The sequence below is a fragment of the Platalea leucorodia genome, assembly GCF_965183815.1.
Source record: "Platalea leucorodia genome assembly, chromosome: 4".
NCBI classification, from domain to species: Eukaryota; Metazoa; Chordata; class Aves; order Pelecaniformes; family Threskiornithidae; genus Platalea; species Platalea leucorodia.
Genome location: NC_138826.1, coordinates 67,795,793 through 67,818,659, shown reverse-complemented (window position 1 = coordinate 67,818,659; position 22,867 = coordinate 67,795,793). Strand labels below are relative to the sequence as shown.

Here is a 22,867-nt window from a genome sequence, read left to right as displayed (position 1 = left end):
TGATTGTGGGTTTGTTTGTTTTTTTTTTTTAAACCACCTTAGAACAGGTCCAAAGCTCTAACGCTTTTGTCTTTCCAAATTCACTTGCAAATTCAGATGAATACACAGTAACCTCCTACAAAATGGATACATTTCTGATCTGAAAAGTGTTAAGTACCTGTATACATTTAAGTATATACGTATAAACTTTAAGGAGAAAAGAGTGTACATAACATTAATTTTTTTAAACTAAGCCCTTCCTGTCTTCTAAATCTCTGAACTTAAAAGAAACAAAAGCTCAAGCGCTCAGCTTTAAGGAGTCTAGACTTTAATTTCTCAAGAGGAACTGTACTGGCTGAGAACAATAAGGTCCATCTTCCTCTGCAATCTGCTTCTAACCTTGACCAAAGCCTAAGGAGAACACAAAGCCGGTAAATTTCCAGTTCTGCTGTACCCTTTTACAAAAAGGAGCCCGAGGTGTACATAGTATTGAAGATGTTGATGCACCATGGATTTATACAATGTTAATACTATTTTTTTTCCCTTAGTAACTAGTTAATGCTAGTCTTTGCATGTTACAATAAGAATGTTAATAGTCTGAAGTAATTTTCATCAAAACTGTATGATAAATTCTATATTAAGTTTTTTCAGACACTGTCCACCATATTGTTGTTGACATTATGGAAGAATTAAATTCCAGTAAGCAATCTAATGCTAGCCTTAGAAAACTTTACAAATTAGCAGTTCTGACTTGAAAATTCACAAATCATTCCTTATTACAAATATCAGGATGCTTGTAGACTTCTAGAAGAAAATCACATTCAAATGCTTTTGAAATCAAACTATTTAGTACATGTTAGTAAGTAATTGGGGGGGGGGGGGGGGACACGACACGGGACAAACAGGTTAAAAAATTCTTATATGTTTGAGATTAAAAAAAGAAATCTAAAGATGTCTTTATACCAATACTCCCAAACTTACTGAAAAAGTTTGTGATTTGCACTGAAAACTGTCTTGTGAAAACAGATCTTTCTTATAATACATAACACCAAGGGCATTATAAAAGAAGTTTGTGCAGTTCAGTTCCAATAATTCTATGTATTGAAAGAATTTGACTGACCTCCTGTACTACCACAACCAGAAACACTTTCTCCTGGTGAATAGCCCATTAGGCCACCATTTCCATTTCCATTTGGATTAGAAGGCACTGTTGCAAGAAGACCTAAGCAATGAAATAAAATATATAGCCATAAAGAAAGACAGCAAAAAAAGGTTAAGTGTAGTGTGCTTTTTTCCTCACGACAGCCAATTCTCCACCCTCACTCTGAGTGGTTTACCTTTATAACAGGAGAACATCTCTCTGTCTTGCCTACTTCTCGGATCTTGCCAAGTAATTTTAGTTCACAATTACTTCACAGGCATTTTCTACATATTTTTCTGCATAACGTTTCCAATATTCATTAGTTACACGTATTCGCTATGTCGCATTGAAGTGCAATGCATCCTGATTCAATATCCAATATCTGAACACACTGACTGCTTACACCTTCCTGAGCAATACAAGCGCATGTGGCTTACCTCTTGTAGCAAAGGGGACAGTCTTTCCTAACTCGGAAGAATGCTACCAGAGGTTGCACTGGTCTCTATTTGAGCAACAGCATGTGCAAATGCAAATACAGTATGGTTGAAGTTATGAACCACATAAATTTTCTAATCACTGGTATTAAAACCTATCTGTACAAGAGTATCAGAATGCACAGAAGACCCAGTTTAACCCAAAAAATTCCAAAAACCCACAGAAAAAAAAAAAATCTGGGTAAGATTTGGAAAGAGGCACTCCACTCCAGCTCTTTCTTTCCTTTCTTGGTTACATCTAATATTTTCATTTATTTGGATACACAACCTTAGTCACCACACTGAGCTCACACCTGATTACCACTGCTATGGGACAAAATTATTAATTGCTAGAAGGTGAGAGAAGTTTTCAAATAAATAAAGCCAATTGCCTATAACCATACCCAGTCCTCTGTATCGTGAAAGCTGCTGGTAGATTTGTTTCATCCTCTCAATATTCAGACGGCTTGCCTCTGCATGATTTACCATTGGCTTTGGATAATTAACTCCTATAATACATTTTGCAGCCTTCTGGACGCTCTCTGGGGCATTCCAAGGATCATAGATGTATTTTGCAGGGAAACCTCTAAGTACTGGCAAGTAACGTCTTAAAAAAAAAATAAAAAGGTAATTTTAAGCATAGAGCCACCTGACAGTTTAAGCAACATCCATGAATCACTGCAACTTCTGGATTGTGAGTTACCTGATATAATCCCCATTTGGGTCAGTTCTTCTGCCAAAACCCACTGGACAGTAGCAGTGAAAAAACTGCTGAAAGAAGGAACTGCAGGATAGCCACATCCAGCTCCCAGCATTCACGCTCCAATCTGCGTCAAGTAAGAGCTCTTCAAAGACCTTAAGAAATTACAGCAACAAGTTAGTCTGAACATGGCACACCTTCAAGACGCCTACTTTTTCAGGAATTGTTGTGAGTTTCTTATTTCAGCAGAGGAAACCCAGCTCTTCAACGTAGCAATACTCTTTCTTACCTGGCAACATTCACAGAACGCTCAGTATGCAATTGCAAGTACTTACCTAAATGCCGAACTCAAGAACAAAAGTGTGAGAGCCTGTTTGGCTTTCACCCTGTAAAAAACTAGTAGACATCTCAGAAAGCTACAACTCAAAAGTTACACATTCTTGCATAAACACATCCTTAAAAAATAAAACCTTAAAGGATGGCTGGAGCCCGACTGCTTGCAAGTGGCATTTGTTGATTTCAGAAGAATTGCTTCATCACATTACAACTGAGTAAGCTTTGCAGGAACATACAAAACACATTTCAAACTCAAATTGTCGGTCTGAATACCTCAACTTGTGCAACGCCTTTCACTATGCGAGGAGTCCCAAGAACAGAATTCAAGAGTTTCAAGGTAGCACAAGCATTCAGAAATTGTATTCTTGAAGGCCAATCATTAACCTAGTAAGTCACAGTTTTGAGGATGCACACTTAAATTCCTGGAGGTATATGAACCACCAAGCATGCTGAAGAATGATGGGACACATAATGAACTCTGGTCTGAAGACAAAAAAAGTCTTCTCTGGTAATTGCTACCCCTATTACATTAAAAATAACCCGTGAAGATGTTGAAGATTTCTGAGGGTTTTACTTTAAATCTGGAGCTCAATAGTTGTGAAACATTCAAGTTTCCAGCATTGATTGGTTTTTTAATTATTAACACAGACAATACTAACTTGTATAAAAAGAAGTTTCTCTGCTCAGTCAGAGCAGATAAGATTTACCTTAAAACACTTTTAAACACATTTTAAATAGAAAGTGACTAATAAGGTAGCAAGATCTTTAGATGAACATTAAGTGTTATCACACAACTGTTCCACTAGATGCTGCCATGTAATAAGACTTTGGAAATAACATTGCTGTGGAAGGCCAGATTAACTTTTGCTAGCTACGGACGTACGAACTAAACATTCTTTCACTGCACAAGTCTGGGCCCTCCATATATCTGTATTATTTCAAAAGAACAAGTTGGCATTTATCTGTAATATACAGCTTTGTCATTTGGCTGAGTTACCTATCTGTGTGCATCTTCAATGTCTTTATCTATGAACTGCAAAAGGAAAATTCCTAAAGCAGCTTATGTTGTTGTGTAACCAAGACAATTTTTTTTTTTTTTAAAATGAAAGGTGTTTGCTTACAACTGATTTGTTAAGAAAGGTGAAACTTCGTAAGATTATATACATATATAAAGATGAGCTCACAATCCTGATGGCAAGTAAATTCTTTTCTAGATTTCAAAAGTAAACTGTTTTTAATTGCTTATCATTGCTCAGTAAAAGATGTGCTGCCCTTCTAAAAACGTAAAACTGATTCAAAGGCTGAGATTAAGTTATTCGATTCTTTTCTTCAAAAGACTGACATTTGTAATTTGAACTTCAGCATCTCTTGGATACTTGCATAGAAATTAATTGCACTGAAACTTCAGTGAAATCATGTTGCCCATACTCACACTTCTAACATTGAGCGAAGGGACAGAAATTGCAGAAAGGACATTTTCAGCTTTTAGTTTTCCCCCTTTAATTGCTGTGGTGCTTTCCCTTTGCAGAGAAGCAGACACGAGATGTGAACAGAAACTGTTCACACAGTATGACTGGAAAGAAATTTGAATTACAAGAGTAATCCATGTTTATTTGCCAAGATTTAGGAAGAAATCTCAAATTTAAAAGAACTGCAGACCTATTCTGACTGCAAAAAACACTCTAATATTCCAATAAAAGGGGGCATTCAACAGGCAAAACTTCAGCACCATTGGTGTATCAGAACTGATTTAATTTTGGCCACAGTTTAAGGTTTAAAATTCAACTTACACCACACAGTAACAATTCTAGAATGACTATTTGAACCTTTAACTGGCACTTTAAGAAATTTAAGAATAAGAAACAATACCTTCATTCCTTCTTCCCAGCTAATCCAGAGGTCACCTCGAGTCAAAAAGCATGCTACAGCATGCCGGGCTAAATGGTGAATCCAACCTTCTTGACGAAGCTGCGTCATAATTGCATCAATCCAAGGAAAACCTGTCCTGCCTTCTGCCCACTTGGCCAAAGCCTCAGGATTCTTATCCCATGGAATTTGAACACAGATAGGATTCCCCTCCATTTTATCAAACCGTGGATTGTTAGTCGCCGCTGTGTAGAAAAACTCACGCCATAACAGCTGGCCATAGAGGGAGAGGGGAGGGGAGCTGTTCTTTTTTACCTGAAGATCATCATTAAAGGAAAACATTTTATTAGGAGAAGAAGTAGGGAAAAGTCATGGCATCTAAGAATGTGTAGCTGACTACAAAGAAATCATACCTTTTTGTACAGATCCGTTAACTTGAAATAAAAGAGACGACAGGACAAACAGCCGAAGCGGAGGTAGGGACTAAGCCCGGTAGGGCTTGCCAGAAGGGAATTTGCATTCATTCGTGGTCTTTCAAAGTTCGCTACCCAAGCCTTACAAAAAACAAAACAAAAACCACACAGCAATATCAGACTACAGACTAGGTAGCAACTTGGAAACATAAAGGGAGAAATCACGCACTGCCTACAACTGAATCCAAACACTGGACAGATGATCACGTTACCTACGATATCTAGGGGTTCCTCTTTAATCAGTGGAATCTCTAGAAGATAATTCATCCCAATGCAGAAGGCATGAACTGTCTTCCAGAACTACCTATCCTTTTCCTTTAAATACAGAGGAAACCTAGACAACTAGCAATACGTTAGCTTTTAGAGGAATTCCCCTTCAAAGTTATAAAAAGTATGTTTCAAGTAAAGTTATGTCCAAAGAAAAAATAATTAAATTTTTTTAGTAGAAAATACTATCACAGACTTTGTCTAAAATTCAAATTAGAACACAACCTGCTATCATATTTTAAAATTAAGAAACAGGAACTTGATTTATATTATTATATCCAGGCCTTGAGTTCAAGTTTGTGGTTTTGATTTTTTAAAAATGACTCGCCCAATTCCTTTTACATTCCATTGCAAAGAGCAACTATGTTTCCCAGATATGTCATACTTCCAATGATTTGAAACATACCTTTCGTTCTAAATGTCTTTCCAATCGTGTGAGAGCTTCTGTTTCTCCCCCTGGCCATACTGCAGAAGGCAGACCATCTGTGTCAAAACCTGAAAAACAAAATGAAACAAGCAAATTCCTTGTTTGCTTATACTGTAGGGCAACGAAATTCTAGCATATTGACACTTGACTACATTTTATTGTATCTTGACAGTAACTCTAAATTGGACACATGGCAAAGTACAAGTTTTAAAACAGTGTGCAAACAAGTCTTATCAAAGCACATTCAAGACCTCTAACTTGCAGCAAAATCCAATTTTTACTTTTACATTTACATTAATTTACGTTACAAGTTTTACATGTTGAATGGTCTTACTTCAATTCCACTTCTGTTTTTTTGCACAAAGTGACCTTTCTATCATTTTTTTCAAATTATTTTCAAGTTCTCAGCTCTGTAATATATGGGTTATCCCAAAACTGCATTTTTTTTTTTTTAATTACTACTAGGAAGCAACAATTGCTATTGTAATTTACAGAATGTCTAAAAACTTTTTCCATCAAGTTAAAAGCATGAGTGCTATCTTCAGTATATTCCTAGGTTTCATTGACCTTGACTTAAATAACAGATGGGGTTTATTGTCAGATTGGTGATAAACACATACTTTAGCTGCAAAAGAAAGTTAAAAAGAATGTAACAAGATTTCTTCCACACCCCCACACCTCCCCAAGACTGTTCATGAGGCAACATTTCTGCCTATAGTTTAACCACTGTATAGTGAGATCTTCTCTTCTTAAAAAGGCTATAAAAGCAAGATCTGTTGCACAAGAGTTCAAACGGACTAGACAGAGCAGCCAGAGCTTAGCCAAGATCTGTCCAGGCCCTTTTGTCAGCAATTTGGAGGTCATACCACATTTGCTTTATTTCAGGGAGGGAAAGGGGAAACAGGAAATGGTGGGGGGGATTCACAGGACAACAGCTTGATACTATTCCTTAAAATTAAATTTACAGAAACATAAGACTTTTTTTTTTTTTAAAGAAGCTTCTAAAATAATTATTTGCCTTATTATCTTTTTTTTGGCATTGCAAGAGAAGAGGTTCTTTTAATTAACTTGTAAAATGACAGATTAATGACCTGAAGCACACAGATACCAAATGCATTTAATACCAAATGAAGTATCAAGGACCACTAGTAGCTTAATGATTATTTGGTACCATGGGAAAGTGGCTATGCTGTATTACAAGAAGCCAAACAGTGCTTAGTGTAGCTTGAGCTATCTGACTTCCCATTTAAAAGAAAACAAGTAAAATTTACAGAGTTGATTAACCTTTTTTGTTCCTTTTGTATATCATAATTGGCATCAGTTTTAACAATTAACCATAAGTAGAACCTCTCTCATGGTTATTTTAAGTATTATGCTTTTAGTGGTAGATTACATCTTACTTGTTTCACAATGTCAAAGCAATCTTAGAACATACCTAGCTCTTCAAGTGATGGGACACCGTATTTCTCATCGTGGTCATCAGAAACTGGAGTAGTACATTTTTCCATTACTTCTGGGGTTATAGTCTCCACTGGCATCTCCAGTGGTTCCATTCTACTAATTAGGGTCTGGAATCGCTTGTAAGTAAGAGGAGGCTGTCCTCCATTTAATTCTATTATTCTGTATTAAAAAAAAAAAAAAGAAGTATGTCAGAGAATAGTATATAATATTTTTTTTTAATAACATATACACACCTATACACACACACAGAGAAATATCTTCCTACCTGTCTCTAGCATGTTATATAAAATCACAGATATACATGGTAATCCACACAGTTTGAACTTGTAATTTTACCATCCTTTTTCCTCACTAGGGAGACATATAAATTAACTGTTTATAACCAAGTCAATTATTCTTCATTCCTCAGTTGAGGAAAGTCCTTCATGAACAAGTAATGAATATGGACAGCTTAAGGCAAAGAAAAATACAGATCAGCAAAGCAGATGAGAGACTATAGCTACATAAAGATACATCCAAGTCACCTGCAAGACTATACTATTTGCATAAAAAAAACCCTATTTTTCTATTCTGGTATTGAGAACAGTAGTCAATATTACAACTGTCTTAATATGGGGAAAAAATAAGATGTAGTTTATACACAGTGACTGTTGTAAAAACACACCGTTTCCATATTTTGCATTGTCACCTTAAATATATCTAAAATCTCGGAAACAGAAAAACTTCAAAGAAATAATTTACAAAGTGGTAAATGGAACCAACTGTTCATTTGCGAGGGGTACTTGGATGGGGACAGAAGAAAAGGAATTTTCAATTCAGGATTAAAAAAAAAAACATGTATTGGTTTCAAAGCAGTAAATAATTCCCTTTCCCTTTCCTCCCATGTGTCTAGCTGCCCCTCATACATTGGCTTGTAACAGAATAAAATGGGCAGCTACCACAATAAATTACTCAATGTTAAGAGAAGCCAAGTCATACTTTTGACTAGTTTGCAGATTATGTTTCTATAATAGGGAGCTAATACTAATCCATTTAAATAGATCTGTGGAAAAATATAAACAAGACATTAAGTAAGGCAATGCAGATATGTATCCAATAAGTAATTGGGGATTGTTTTATAACTGATAGGAAACGGTTCTTTAAAAATAAAGGACTTTCTACTAACTTGTGTACAGCAAGTCAAATAAGGACAAAATAGTCTAACAAAACAACTAAACAACAACAGATCTTATTTGGGAGAAGTTACAGGCATGTTTGAGTAACTTCATTATAAAAGACAGATAATTAACATGACCACTATTTTCAAAAGAACCCCAAATCAAAACCGTATTTCAGATACAGTTATGTACCATTTTTTGGAGTTGCAAAGTCCTACTCAGTATGTAATAAAATTTGGATAGACGGATAAAAGAGAAACACAAGACAAATTTGTAGTCTTCCTAACTATAAAGTGCTCTGTGCAGAAAGTAGCACACCATATCTAACCAAATACTACATAAAAGTCATACTTTTTTTTTTTTTCTTTTTAAAATCAGAGGTAACGGTAACTTACTTGTCTAGGTCATACAATGTATGGGAAATTCGAACAATGACCTCCACTCCAGCTTCACTAGCCAGCTTCTTAATCGCTGCATCTCTTTCCTTCCCAAATGGTTCAGAATCATATTCAATAGAAAGTTTTGCAATATTCCATTCCTGCAACACAAAACAAAAATGTGCTCCTTCAGCAACTTGGTTGCTTGACGGAGGGTGAGGGAAAGAAGGGGAAGGACAGGGACAAGATGGATGGAACACCAGCTATTACCTGCAGATAGTTGTCAGAAATACACAAAGGCCCAAAATACATTCAGGCACCCAGACTCACAAAAATAAAGTCCAATGTTTTGGCATCTAAGTAGGAATCAAGCATAAAAAAAGCCTGTATCTGTCCCATTACTATGGGTGCACACAGTAATGGGAAAACTTCTGTGCAAATAATGAAAACTCATCACTAACTTTAGTATCCATATACCTTAAGCGACACAACAGAAGGGAAAGATGACAGAGGCTGTCTTCTGGACATTGATCAGCAGCAGTATCTTGCTCTGCAGAAAAGCTCTTCACATATGCCTGTCAACTTTAACAGCAGAACTGAAGTTTTGGGGGGGGGGGGGGGGGGGGGGGTGCAAAATACCACCCCACCCCCCACAAACAAAACATCACACATGTTCTTTCCCTTTTCCGGATCCTTACCGCTCACCAAGCAGAACAGACAATCTTCAAATTCTCAATTAGAACAAAATAAAAAAAAAACTCTGCCTCCTAAAAAGAGGTAACCTTCAAGTCTAATATCCTTTATGTCACAGGTGCTGTTACCAAGGCCAACAGTAACAGGTGGGGGAAAAGAAGTGAAGAAAGGGATCAACTAATGGCTAAGGCTTCTGCAACAGTAGGAAATTGGAAAGGTGAAGTATATACAGAATGATCCTAGAAAGCCATCCTGCCAGTCAAACTCAGAGAAATATCTTTTTAAGCTCTCAGAATCTTAATCAGTTGATTTAAACACACCAGCCAGACTATTTCGGAGAACTGGATTTACACCAAAGAGACAAGGGGCACTCTACGCTGTTCACCTAGGGTGTTGTTTCACTTCTGAACTCTACCTCTCTCCCAGATGAAGCCCAGACACAACCCTGAGGATAGGTGATTCCAAGGAGAGCTTGCTCTCCGAAAGAAGGCTTGGCTCCTTCCATCATTAAGTCTGCCAAGACTGACCCAGCAGGCCCTGAATCCTCAAGCAACCTCCTACACCCTTATACAACATTTATTTCCCATTTCATAATGTAAAACCACTGTCTGACAAGTTGCAGCAGATATTTTTCTAAATCTTTCTTTCCTCTGGCATATTGAAAAGAAAACCATAAAAAATGTGTCCAAGAGCCAGAGCCACGTCCCCAAGGGAGCCAAGGAACTCCGAGACAAGTGCTACGTGATGTGAATGCACCCAGATCACATCAGCATGAGCTAGGCACTTAGAAGAAGCATGGACACAAATCGCTTTGCACATACTGCTGGATGCTTGTAGCAACACCGATGCATTTTAAGAATTAGAGATTGTTCCAATTCTATTTTCTTTATCAAGCCAGTCCCAAAGAGCTAGAGATACAGAGCAGACCAGGGCAAATTGAAGAGAATGAGGCAAGAACCAACCAAAACTTGACTGGTTCAAGTTAACCAAGAGGCATCAAGTGGGTGCCTGCTACTAGTGGAAGTTGCATCTCTGCAGTCAGATGGAACGACCATCCTCAAGTAACTTAAAAAAAACCCAACCAACCAAAAAAAAAAAAAAAACAAAAAAAACCAAAAAAAACCCCACACAACAACAAAAACCCCAAACAAACAAAAAATCTAAAAGAATTTTGCAAAGAGCTCCAAAGTCCACTGGTAAAAATATTCTGTCTCTATGCACTACTCCAGAGGATGACAGCCTACTGCTGCTATCAGCAGCACTGCTAGCTAGTACTGCTGGAAGCATGTGATGCTGAATTCAATGTCTTAACGGAAGCAAAGCTGCGCTGAAGGACTGGAAAGAGGGAAGCAAACAGTCACACCTATGCGCACGCACAAATGAAAGAGCCTAAAGGTCCTTGAGGCCTTTTGCAAGCATAAAGATAGATCAGTGCTTTGCCTTTTGAAGGAATTGTCCTTCAGCCTGTGAAAAGGAGAGCCCTACCAAGAAACAGCTGTGAAACATTCATCCCCAGGAAATCCAGAGATGCTGACATCTGTGATAGGGCTTCTGACACAAGGCTCTACAGAAGTTCCACTATCTCCTGCCATTATTTACTTAAAGTTATCTTCTCCCAGCCAAAAACCATCTACATGTGTTCTTCAGGGTCAGGATCATCGCTCACCTTTGAGACATTTAATGAGGATGACCTGAAAAACTTGGTTTAGTGTTATATGCCCTTCACTGCGCTGCAAGTACCTGATGTACAGCTATTGCCCTGGCAAAAGAGGTACAGCTACTGCTCTGGCAAAAGAGGCTGTGAGATTAAGGATATGAGATAGATGCATGTTCCAGGTAGTCTTCCGCCAAAAGTTGAAGAAGTCCTCAAGAGCTTCAACAATAACTCTTATTTGTTCGAGGATAGAGGATGTCCTGAAAAGCGCCTCAGTGAACAAGTACATGATAAAGACACTTTTTGGTAATTTGAGGAACCGGAAGACATAGGCAGATGTGAATGTTCGTTTTTGATTGCTGTACACTATCTACATGACAAGTTATTTTCATTACCTTCTCAGCACTAAAATTAATATTCTGAAAATGTGGCACTCCAATGCTGTTAGGCATAGAAAGATCAGCCTAGAAGCAATACCTGAAACAGGAATTGTCAAAGTAGCCATTAAAGTATTTAAGAAAACTTGTCACAGGTCACTCAAATCCAGAATGCAACACACACAGCGGCAAGATCTTTGCCCCTGTTTAAATGCAATCAAATCAAATTTGGCAGGCAGATATAACAAGCTTGAATATCTAGGGGATTGCAAGCAGCAACTAATGTCACAGTACTCCTGCAGGAAATTCTTCACTGAGGGGAAATCAAGAAAAGACCAGTCAAGAGTACCATGCAGTTAGCATTTCACAACTAAAGCACAAGAATGAAGACTGAAATGTGAGTTTTGGTCGAGTTTTCAGCTTGGTGTTGAAGACTTGGGAATAAGACTCTTGAAGAGATGATCTCTTTGGAAAAACAGATTTCCCGCACACACAGTCTTGCTCGTCTCAGTCACCTCAATCTAGTCATTCCACAAAACGTTCTAAAACCAATCTGCAAAGTGTTCATTTTTACTATCCTATTATAGTATTGTTAACTTAAATACACTATTATCCATGGGAGACTAATATCAGTAACAATCCCCCACAGCTTTAATTTGCTCAATAACAAGACCCTTTCCCACAAAAGCCTTAAACGCCTTTGACTAGAAATTGCTTTTCACCTGCACTATGCTTTGACCAAGCCCGCTACCAGCAAAAAAGCTTATTAAATCACTTTTAATGGCCAAAAAGCAACAGCAGCAGATATTTAGCCTAAATCAAACATTGCTTTTACAGGTCAGGCTCTGAACCTGGATTCATGTGCACAGAATTATATTTCAGTATTTCAAAGGGAACCTGGAAAGGAAAAATTAGTAATATACAGTACCTATACTTAGCAAACCATTATAAATCAGTTCCATTTCTGGAAAGAAAGAAACAAAAAACTGTAAAGTCTAAGAGTAACTCAGTTCAGTTGGCGATATACACATTAGAGGGGAAAACCCCAAATCTAACAAAAACAACCTTAAAGAGAAACTCCAAGGATAGTTAAGTATTTGCATGGATAACAACTTGCACTGAAGTATATAGTACAAGAAATATTCCTAGTTGAAATTAGTTTGTCAGTCACATTTATGGACAGAAACAACAACTGCAAGGTGGCATTTACCTTAAAAAGCCTGGGGAAAACATCTGCTGGCTGTCCACGAATAACAAACAAACGTGAATTCAGTTTCCGTAGATTGGCATCAAGATCCTCAAGACACTGAAGGAGGAATCTGCAAGGAATTATAAAAAAAACATTTATTTTCTGAGGCAAACCAGACAATTTTACAATAGAAAAAGGGAACTAAGAGGAACAATCCAACAAAAATTATCAGACCTTCAGTATTTGGTGCGTATTTTGGCGATGCATGCACATTCACAACCTAATTATACTTAGCCTACAGTAGTTCAATACCATATAATATATTCAACAATACATAATTCAGAAAACCAAACTGTACTGTCGTTTAAGTTTTCACCTCAACACTCTTCAACTCTGGAACGGACTAAAACATACTCAAGTCTTAACTAAAACTAGAAGTATCTTGTCACTCTAAAGAAAAAAGCACACCACAGGAAAAAAAAAAAAAAAAAACAAAAACACCCCCCCCCCCCCCCCAAAAAAACCCAAACACCAAACAGACAATCAGCTGTTGGCATACTGCTGCTAAACTTAATCCAAGTCCTTCTTACAACACAGCAGCCTGAACTGTTACTAAAAACAGTACACCAGAGGACTACATGGTCACAACTATCCCCTTGGCCTTCATTTATAAAAACAGCCCTCTATATAACAAACAGTTTCATGCATCTTGGCTGTAACCTCACCTGAATTATTTAATGAGCAAATCGGGGGGGGGGGGGAAGAGGGGGTGGGGGACGGAATGGGGTGCTGCAAATCTGCACATCTTCAAGGGAAAGAGGTAGTTGCAAAAAGGATGTTGAGACACATTCACATGTGCAAAGATTTATTAGTGGCTACACTAACTAAAAATAACTCCAATGGTGAAAGTGGTTTGAGGGAAGAAGTAAAAACAAAAGGAAGGAGAGGAAAAATGAAAAGTCTCCCTTGCGGCCAGCCAGAGAGATGCTGGGGGTCCGCAGACGAGTGCCCTTCCCCTGTACTCCTCTCCAGTGTAACAAGTGGCTCCTCCACAGTATTCTTCCTCGAAGCAACAATACAGTTTTCACCAGGAGCTGCTCAAACCCCGTCAGCTGTTCTTATGTACAATGCTGTTGGCACTCACCAAAGTGCGCGTTGATCAGGGCAGCCGCTGAGTCAGAGCCTGCCGGTCATTAACCTCTGTGCATGCACGTTATTGGATCCCCTGCCATAAACCAAAAGCTACACCCAAAGGGGGGGGAAAAGAGGAGATTCCCACGCTGCAGGCCATTATTCCTGAGAGAGCCTGCTGCTAAGACACTATGTGCAGGTGCAAGGCCACGGGGATAATGCCACAGGAGCAACCGCCCGGGACCAAGGCAGGGAAAGCAGTGCCACAGAGGCCTGGAGACCCTGCGCCCGCAGCCGGGGTGAAAGGGTGCGGAGCTACCAGGGAAGGGCAGGCTGCACAACTACAAGTGCCCAGAGTGTTGCAAAGACGAAGGCACCGAGCAACCAGGTTTACCAAAATCAGGAGTTCATAAAGCACCTAGGTTTTTAAGAAGGAATCCTAAAAACTAACCAGTTACAATGAAAATGCTACACCTTCTAGGAGGGGTATAGCGTACATGACTGTTGTACGCCTACCAACATTTTTCTAGAGATTTAGCAGTATATAAGCGATGCCTACCTAACACACATTGCCTCTAACTTTATATGGAAAAAAATTATAAAAATTGACATATAGAAGGCTGGCATGAAAACTGCCTAGCTGCTATTAGATGCCAAAAATGCCTGGCTCACTTGACCTGAAAGGATAACAGAAAGCAAGCACGTCTGAGAGGAAGCCAGCGTACAAGAATACAACTGCTTCTTGGCTGGCAACTGTGCTTATATGTTTAATTACTGGGACAAGCCAAAAATATCCAATTCTTTCACTTCGCTAAATTTGACTTTGGAAAAAAAAAAACCTCCAGAGTAGCAAGATCATGAAGGATATGCTGTATCTAAAAAGAAACTTCTGTATACTCATTTAGTTAGAAACCACACAGGAGTAATTTTAAGAATTAGGTGAGAATCGGATATGCTTCTATCAGAGAGAACTTGGGCCCCACGTTCCCAGGCCAAAGTCACTTCCAGATGGACTCTGAAAAGCACAGCTTTGTTTTATCATTTTTTTGAAACCCGGAATGCCAGACCTTACCACTAATCTCATCCACCTGAATCTTGCTTTCAAAGAGCATGTGCCTTCCCTTATACTTCACAAATTGCTATGAAGACAAACGGCAGTAGTGTCCCAGATGCCTTTGGAACAGTCCAGGAAAGGTTGGGGTTTTTTTGTTTGGTGGGGTTTTGTTGTTGTGTTGGTTTTTTGGTGTGGTTTTTTTGGTTTTGTTTTTGTTTGGTTGGTTTTTTTAACTTTGTATCACAGAATACAAGGAAAGGGTATGAAGAGAAATTGGTGACATAAAATGCTCATAACTATTCAAAGTAAAAACCTGTCTTTCAGGAAATTGTTCGGGTTTTTTCTTATTTACATCTTAGTTCCTTCTAATTGCTCAATCTCTTTTCTTCCTACCTTACTGACCATAACATACAACTTCTAGTCTGGACTTGGCACAAAATCCTATTCAAGAAGATTACATGCACTGACCCAGTCTCCAATTCACATCCAAGATCCCTAAACTTGCCCTTAATACTGTTTAATCTCTATTTTGTTGGTTCCCCAAATCCCCTCTATTATCTCTCTTAACTATCTCTTACCACACTCCAGCATTTCAATCTCCATAAAACTCTCCCATATATTTAACAAAAATAATGGTGTAGACTCAAGTTGTTAAATATACGTAGGAAGGGAGCAGGAGAGCGGCCAGGGGACACACACACACACGCTACTCCCACCTGAACAAAAACAGACCAAATGAAGAACAGCCAAACCACAGCTTGAGCTGCAAGACTCACTGAAAGCACATTGTTCAAAAATAACAGATCAAATGAAACCCTAGCGACCCTATGATATCTATAGTAACAGCAATGCAAAAGAATACTGCTTTTGACTCCCAGAACACAGATTCAGTTTACAAGTGGTTACTCGGAATAAGCGTGAAGTTTATTAAGCATATTTGAATCTTTCAGTTGGACCAAATATGTCTTAAGACAATAAAATGCTGCAAATCATTAATCATCTATTTTGTTTTCACCGACTATATTTATGCTATGCCACATCTAACGGCATTTTCTCATTAAAGCGTTAATAAAACTTGTCTAACATAAAAGCCTTTACACAGATTTACAGAATCATAGAATAGTTTGGGTCAGAAGGAACGGTCATCTAGTCCAAACCCCCTGCAATGAGCCTTGCTCAATTAAAAATGAACCTTCTTAAATCACTGCTTTTAGATACAACCCCTACCAAGAAACTTAATAGTTGAATCAACCACTTGTCATAACCAAAGTTTTCACCTCCTCATTTTCTCATGAGTACCTTTACAACTTGCAGAAGCAGCTCAGCATCTTTACTGTGCTTAAATGCATGCTAATTAACATCTAGCTTTAGGTATATCCAGATACAAATTACTCTGAATTTAAGGAAGGAAAAGTCTACCTTTGAGAACTTCGGCATTCATCCCATGTGTTAACAGATACCTGTGTGAATAGACTTACGTGAAAGGAAATGTTTTAATTATACCAGCTCCCTGGGACAACTTCTAATTCCTGCACTTTCTCCAATTTTGGCATGGCATTGTAACGCATTGCATTTATCTCCTGTCCTAGCAAATTAATGTTTCATCTATAACATACATATGTATGTCAGGGAGGAGTAATAACATCTACAACATGCACACCCCCACACATATTAGCATACTAATAGAAAAATAATAAAATAGTTCTTCTCAGCATTCAACACACTGTCACGGTGAATTATTATGGGATCTGAAAGAGAAGAATTTTTAGTTTTCCAAGGTATCATTTTGACTGGTACCACCTGTTTGCAAGTGAAAATAGTTCTGAATTATTCTAACACCATGCAAGGGCACTTGCTGCAGCACAGGAACATGCAGGTGTTTTGCTCAGTGCAGATACTTAAACAGAATTAAGAGCAGCACTCTAGGACAGACAACACAAAATTATTTGAGCTTTCTCTCTGAAGAGATACACCAAAATGCTCATAAACATGTTCCTTTCACAGTATAACACAAATGAAAATTAATGGCAAATTAGCCTGTGAACTGAAACGAAGTATGAAACCTCCATCTCATAAAAAGTAATTTCTTTTCAGTATATGAGCTCTTGAGGCAAAGTTTCTTCATAGCAGCTATGAAGTAAGAGGTACTAGGCTTGAACTCTATTATACTTTACACCAAAGTGTGGCAATTAGGAGCTATTTAAATCTCTCCCTACAGTAACAAGTCGTGGTTCCAAGTCTGCAATGTAAAACAACTTTTTCCTCTCAACCTAACAGTCAATGGGAATGCACTTTCTTTCGCACTTTGAATAAATACAAAAACTACATGACATGACTTAATTAAAGAGACGCAAAAAGCATGCACAGATTTTTTTTATCAGATTAGAGTATCAGTCCAGGTTTCTGCAGCTGGTCTTCAACTTCCCTTGGACAAACCAGAGGAAGGAAAAGTTCACCATTAATTTCACAGTAGCAAACTGTGTGAGGTAAATGCATGACTGAGGTGATGGAGGGAGGCAGAAAATATTTATTTATTGTAGCACAGGGAAGATGCCAATGCAAAGCATACCTGTCTTCAAGCAACATTCTTAGAGGATGTGGGAAAATAATGGAAGATTGGCGAGGAGGATTGTAAACACGCTCAAGTGACTTGCAGCTGGGTTGTAGAAAAACACATCTATCATACTAATCATTGTTTAGTCTTGTATGCTTGACAAGTAGAACATCTGTGTTGAGATAACATAGGCCTGTGATAGACTCAGAGGCACCCTATTGAACATGCTTGAGATTCCTGCCCTGCTGTGGGAAAGATCAAAGCACAGTGGTAAACTACGCCTGTGTGAATCCCTGATATACAGGTGAAAACCGCAGGTTCGGCAATCCTCTAGCAAGAACCGAGCTCTGCGGTGCCTGCGTTCCTGCTTGTGTACCTCTGCCCTGGTGCTGCTTTGGGGATCCTTCGTTTCGCGAGGTAACGAAAATAAATTTACTCTTTGCATTTCGTCCGTGGTTCGGTGGTTGTTCTTGCGTCCTGCCTGTGTCGGCTCACATAGAGGCCATTACACACATTTTGCTCACAGTCATCTCATAATGATTTCAGAATTTTCACAAAAGCTTCTGAAGATCACATTCTTTAAAAGACAGGCACATAAAATCTTAGCTGTTTAGTCCAAGAAACTCCACAATCTTCCTTGCTGCCAGTCACGCAAAGTCTGCTTAGGGTCTGAAATCTAAACAAGACGTTCTGCCCCCATGCATCTTAAGAGTGACTGCGAGAAACTGGCTTGCATAATACAGATCATAATTTTAGCTATGATGCAACTGAAATAAACCGGTACCATCAAGGCAGAAATTAAAGAAGTTAAATAACTTATTGTTAACACAGTTATCCATTAACAAAATTACCAAAACTAAGCACTGTATCATGCAGCCTTCCTGGCTCTGCACTAAAGACTTTCTCCAGGGAAGAAGAAGTCAGGAGCAGTCTGTTAAAAAGGAAGCATTTTTATTTAGGAGGAGACTTGCAAGAAGGATACTTACAGACACACCATTTAAGGCTACCATTAAGTCTTGTTTGGGGTTATTTTTAGGAGCAACAAACACCCAGAAACTGTAATCACGCAGAACCATCCTCACCAGTATGAAATTAGGACAATTGCTGGGAATTGAGGGGCTTTAAAAAGCAATGACTTCTCTTTCAGGTGTCATTCACATCTGAAAATGGTGGTGCTAAGCCATTAAGGATCAAGAAACTTCAGTTTCAGATTTTTTTTATGAACTGATCCAGATTCTGAATTTAACTGTTAGGCAAGGCAGGAGTGTTAGACTGCACAGCCAGTACCACGCAACAGAAAGGACTCTAGTCAGGCTTCCTCATTGTGAAAGAAGTTTAAAAAGTTGAGCGAAAAAGAACAGTGCTAAAGCTTGTTTCATTTCTAAGCTGAATTAACATTTTTACCTATGACTGGTCAACTTCCAGCAATCCATCCAGACTTCTGTTTAACCAATCTTTTTGCATACCTTCTATCTACCCACTAGGCCTCCTGCCAAACTACTGATTACAATCTCTCCAGTGAAAGAAAAGCACTATCAAACAAGAGATTATGTCGATATGAATATTTGATCACCACCCAGACTTTGTCTATCAGAATTATCTTAAGCAGCCTAACGTCTGCTAGTTTTATTTTCCCATTCAATTTTTTTTTTTCCAATGTTGCTATGTGATATTCCTCTTTCAGAGTTTAGTAGAGCTGGATTTAATAAAAAGAGAGAACATTACATACCGTATAACACCAACCACATTTTTTTATTTGTATGAGTATAGTTTACAGCATTAGACTCTGATTGTATTAATAAATTATGCAACATTTCTTTCTCTTCATGGGAAGAGGGAGAGAGAGCACCTTTCTTTCATACGTATCTACTATTTTGCCGTATGTTCAGCTAGGTCATTACGAAAGTCCAGTATCATTTAGGTAAATATATTCCTCATACTAGCTTCTCCAGGAATCGTGAGGCAGATTTCATCTAATACTGAAACAGAGTAAGAGACACTGAGAAGTATCTCAAATTTGATATAGCTATATACAAATATTTAATATTTTATCAGTATATTTTCCTGTTTGATTGCCAAGCAATGTGTCTTAGTGCGAGCAGTTTATTCTCATGAAACTACAAGAAGATTAAGCTCAGACAGGATTTAAGTGTTATGTACACTCCACAGCATCCTTTGGCAGCAAGCCATAGTAATATTTTCCTATTACCAAATCAAGGTCACAGAGGCATGCCTTATTACATTACATTGTTTCAGGGAATACCGCATACAATTTCCACATCCTAAAAAGGTATACAATAATAAATTTCACAGAGGTATTATCCTTTAAGCTTATACACAAGAGCAGGAAAAAGTTCACATTATTCAACTCTACATACTTAAGTGAAGTGGCTGTGGGAGCTACCTAATCTCCTGCAGGGTTGCTCCATAGTCAGTGGAGAAAAAACAGCTCCTTTAGAGTGCAATTCAGGACTTCAGCATCTTTCATAACTTAGTAAGAGCTGATCCGCATGCAAAACCACAACCAAACACAGACCGTGAAGTGCGTCACTTGGCTTTTCTCCTCTAATATTTACTACTGTTATAATCTTCAAGCCAAAGCAGAGCTTTTGGAGGAAGAAGGCAAGATACACCCAAACCCACGTACAGCTGAAATACTCATAATTGCTGTAAAAGACGTTCTTAAAAAACAAATTCAACTCTTTGAAAAAGCAGGAAAGAAAGGGCTCTGAAGAATAATTGAGAGAAAGCAACATTTAAAATTCTATCTCTTCAAGTTGAGTCCTTTTGGGTGCATCTTTGAAACTAAGTAGTAAAGACCATCTCACGTATGGAGTGGGGCTAGAATACCGAGCAGCAAGCACTATTAACAAAATCATTTCCATTTCCATCTAACCTAGCTTACATTGGACACAAAGCTAGCATTTCCTTACGTATCGTTCCTCATTAATTTCTTTCCAACTGAATTACCTTTTCAAGGTTAGCGTTCCCCAAAGGAAGTAAACAAAATTTTTGTCCTATTCAAATGGCAATCTGTAATTGGCTCCTATTTTGTCAACCATACGTCACAACAAATACTGTATTTAGCTTCTGTAAAGATCTGGATCTTAACTTCACATTCAAAGGGCACCTATTATTCATCTAAACTATTCCCATATAACTCGCAACAAACATCTCGAATTACTTGCTTGTTACAAAGGTCAGCCTTCTGGTGATATGAGACTAAGAGGCTCACAGCTTCTTAAATCTCTCCCCCAGCGTCTTCCATTCTTTAATGTATATATTCTGTGCTTATTTTTCTCTAGTCGTCTAATTCCAATCCGATAAATCAAAGTCCTTACTGTCTGACTTTAATTCCTTATGCCTACTCTTTCCAGAGAGAAACTAGTTGGATCGATAAAGGAAAACCCAAGAGCAAACAAATGTATTTGCAGTGGGGACAGCTGGGGAAATAGGACCTAGAAGCAAATCACAAAACCAAGTTACTTGAGAGTACAGACATGCTCATATTTAAATACATTTAAAACTCCCTATTCTCATGCACCCAAGTTCTCTTATTTAAATGAGCTGCTCATAAGGCTTGATGTAATTAAACCAGAGCTGGCCTGCTTCTTCTTCCTGCCACTGAATAAAATAGTTCAGCCACATTATTTTCGGCAATCTAAGCTATCCATGAGAAAGTAACACCTATGGCTCATTTCAGAAGAGCAAGGGTGATAAGAGCACTATAACAAGATCGAGTCTTGCAATCTGATTCTGAAGGATCAATTTTGTACTGCCCCTCATTTACTTTAACAAAACCCTTTTACTTTCCTCACATTACAGTGACCTTTTCAAGGTTATAATTACTGCTAAGAAGATTTTGCACAGTTTTAAGTTTCCCAGAAATGAAACACTGTGTAAAATGAATATATTTCTCAACTACATTGTATAAATTGCAAGTCCTTAAGGTATAATCCCATTGCCTCTGGCTTCCCATATTGAAAAATCTATTAAACTAATGGAAGAGAGTTAAGGAAAGGGCTGAAATCTACTAGCAAGCACAGAAGTTGGCAGAAAGTTTGGAAAACGGCAAAAAAAAACCCTGAAGCTATTCCTGAAAATCTTTTAATTAAAACTGACTGGATTTCATCTCTGTGGTGCTTCCCTTATGGTGGTCAGACGTTCAGCATTATCCTAACTTCCCACTGCTACTCTTATGAACCAAGAAGGCCAAAATTTTCTGAACTAGTCTTTCAAAACTGAAATTAGTCCTTTATATCTGAATACAAGGTAAACACAAAGAAAATGTGTTCAGGTTTTTGAGTAATAATCATGTCAAAAGAATCCACATTTTCAAAAAAAAAAAAAACAAACTAATAACTGAAACACAGCTTTGTTTATTAAGCTGCATAAGTCCAGAAAAATTCCACTTTGTCCCAAACTTTCTTAGTGTACGAGTAGACCAATGGAGGTAATGGTTCACTTCATGCTGCAGAGACCTTCCATCTCAAAGTCTAGAGCTGACGAAAAAGATGCACGGGGCTCAGTAACGTAAGCCCTGGAATATGAAACTATATGAAATACAGTTCAAGACATAATAGATGAAAAAACTCATACAACCTCTGGATAAACCTGCTATCTTCATCTGCCACAACTGCAGCAGTTCACTGCAATACTGAAGGTAAGGAGCAACAGATAGTACCTCACTTGAAGTAACTAAATTGACCTTGAAAAGTTACGTAGTACAGTGAAGTGGAACATTCTGATAACTAAAAAGTGATATTCAATCACCTCTGCAGAAGTGATAGTAGTTTAGATGAAGAATTATTTTATAAAGAATGAAACCTTATTAGAACAACTGTATTTTTATATTTTCCTCGTTTTCCCTGTCTACCCATTCCTTTCAGAAGATGGGAATGAATTACCAAAATTCACCTCCTTGAACACCAGTCACAGATTTTTTTATTACTTTGACTGTTGAAAGAATAAAGGTAGACAACCAGAAGACATCATCCTACACAGGATCACTTTATTTTTTCCAGTTTGCTTGTGCCAGGATCAGAACTAATAGCAACACAGAAGATGCAGACAGGAACACTGCCAATTTAAAGGGGTGGGGGAAGAAGGGGAAAAAAAGGGGGGTGAGCACCAAGCCCACCTTCCTGAAGACAGATAAACTTTGTTGGGGACAAAGCCCTTAAAATAAGAGCAGTTGAATATCAAGACAAACTGTTAGCATTCCAGAAAAGAGATACTCCTAAGAAAGATGATGATTTTTTTTTTTTTAAACTCCAAAGTGATTTCTATGGATAAAAATGATAGGGGAGCATTTGTAGGCTCTGAACTCTGGAAACTTAATCACCATTGGTAAGTATTATTGCTATGCTGAACCTTCAAGCAAGAAGAGATGTTACCCACTAGAGGACAAACTGAAAAAACAAACCTTATTTGCTTTAATCCCCTTATGTCCAACACTAAGGGGCATGACCAAAGGGAAAAAAAAGGGGGGGGGGGGGGGGGGGGAGGTCTACAAAGGCTGCAGCTTTCATTACTACATGTCTCATAACCTGATCATT

General features: G+C 38.1%; 1 protein-coding gene across 2 annotated transcripts in view; it reads right to left on the bottom strand.

The window, feature by feature from the left end:
* Nucleotides 1–22,867, bottom strand: part of CRY1 (cryptochrome circadian regulator 1) — a 38,787-nt gene that overhangs the window by 4,322 nt on the left and 11,598 nt on the right. For both annotated transcript variants that reach the window (XM_082309996.1, XM_082309997.1), the window contains exons 2-10: nucleotides 12,592–12,700; nucleotides 8,676–8,818; nucleotides 7,098–7,282; nucleotides 5,642–5,730; nucleotides 4,909–5,049; nucleotides 4,499–4,810; nucleotides 2,297–2,448; nucleotides 1,998–2,200; nucleotides 1,100–1,201 (exon numbers count right to left, since the gene is read on the bottom strand). In XM_082309996.1, the coding sequence (XP_082166122.1) occupies nucleotides 1,100–1,201; nucleotides 1,998–2,200; nucleotides 2,297–2,448; nucleotides 4,499–4,810; nucleotides 4,909–5,049; nucleotides 5,642–5,730; nucleotides 7,098–7,282; nucleotides 8,676–8,818; nucleotides 12,592–12,700 (1,436 nt within the window). The remainder of the gene's footprint in view (nucleotides 1–1,099; nucleotides 1,202–1,997; nucleotides 2,201–2,296; nucleotides 2,449–4,498; nucleotides 4,811–4,908; nucleotides 5,050–5,641; nucleotides 5,731–7,097; nucleotides 7,283–8,675; nucleotides 8,819–12,591; nucleotides 12,701–22,867) is intronic.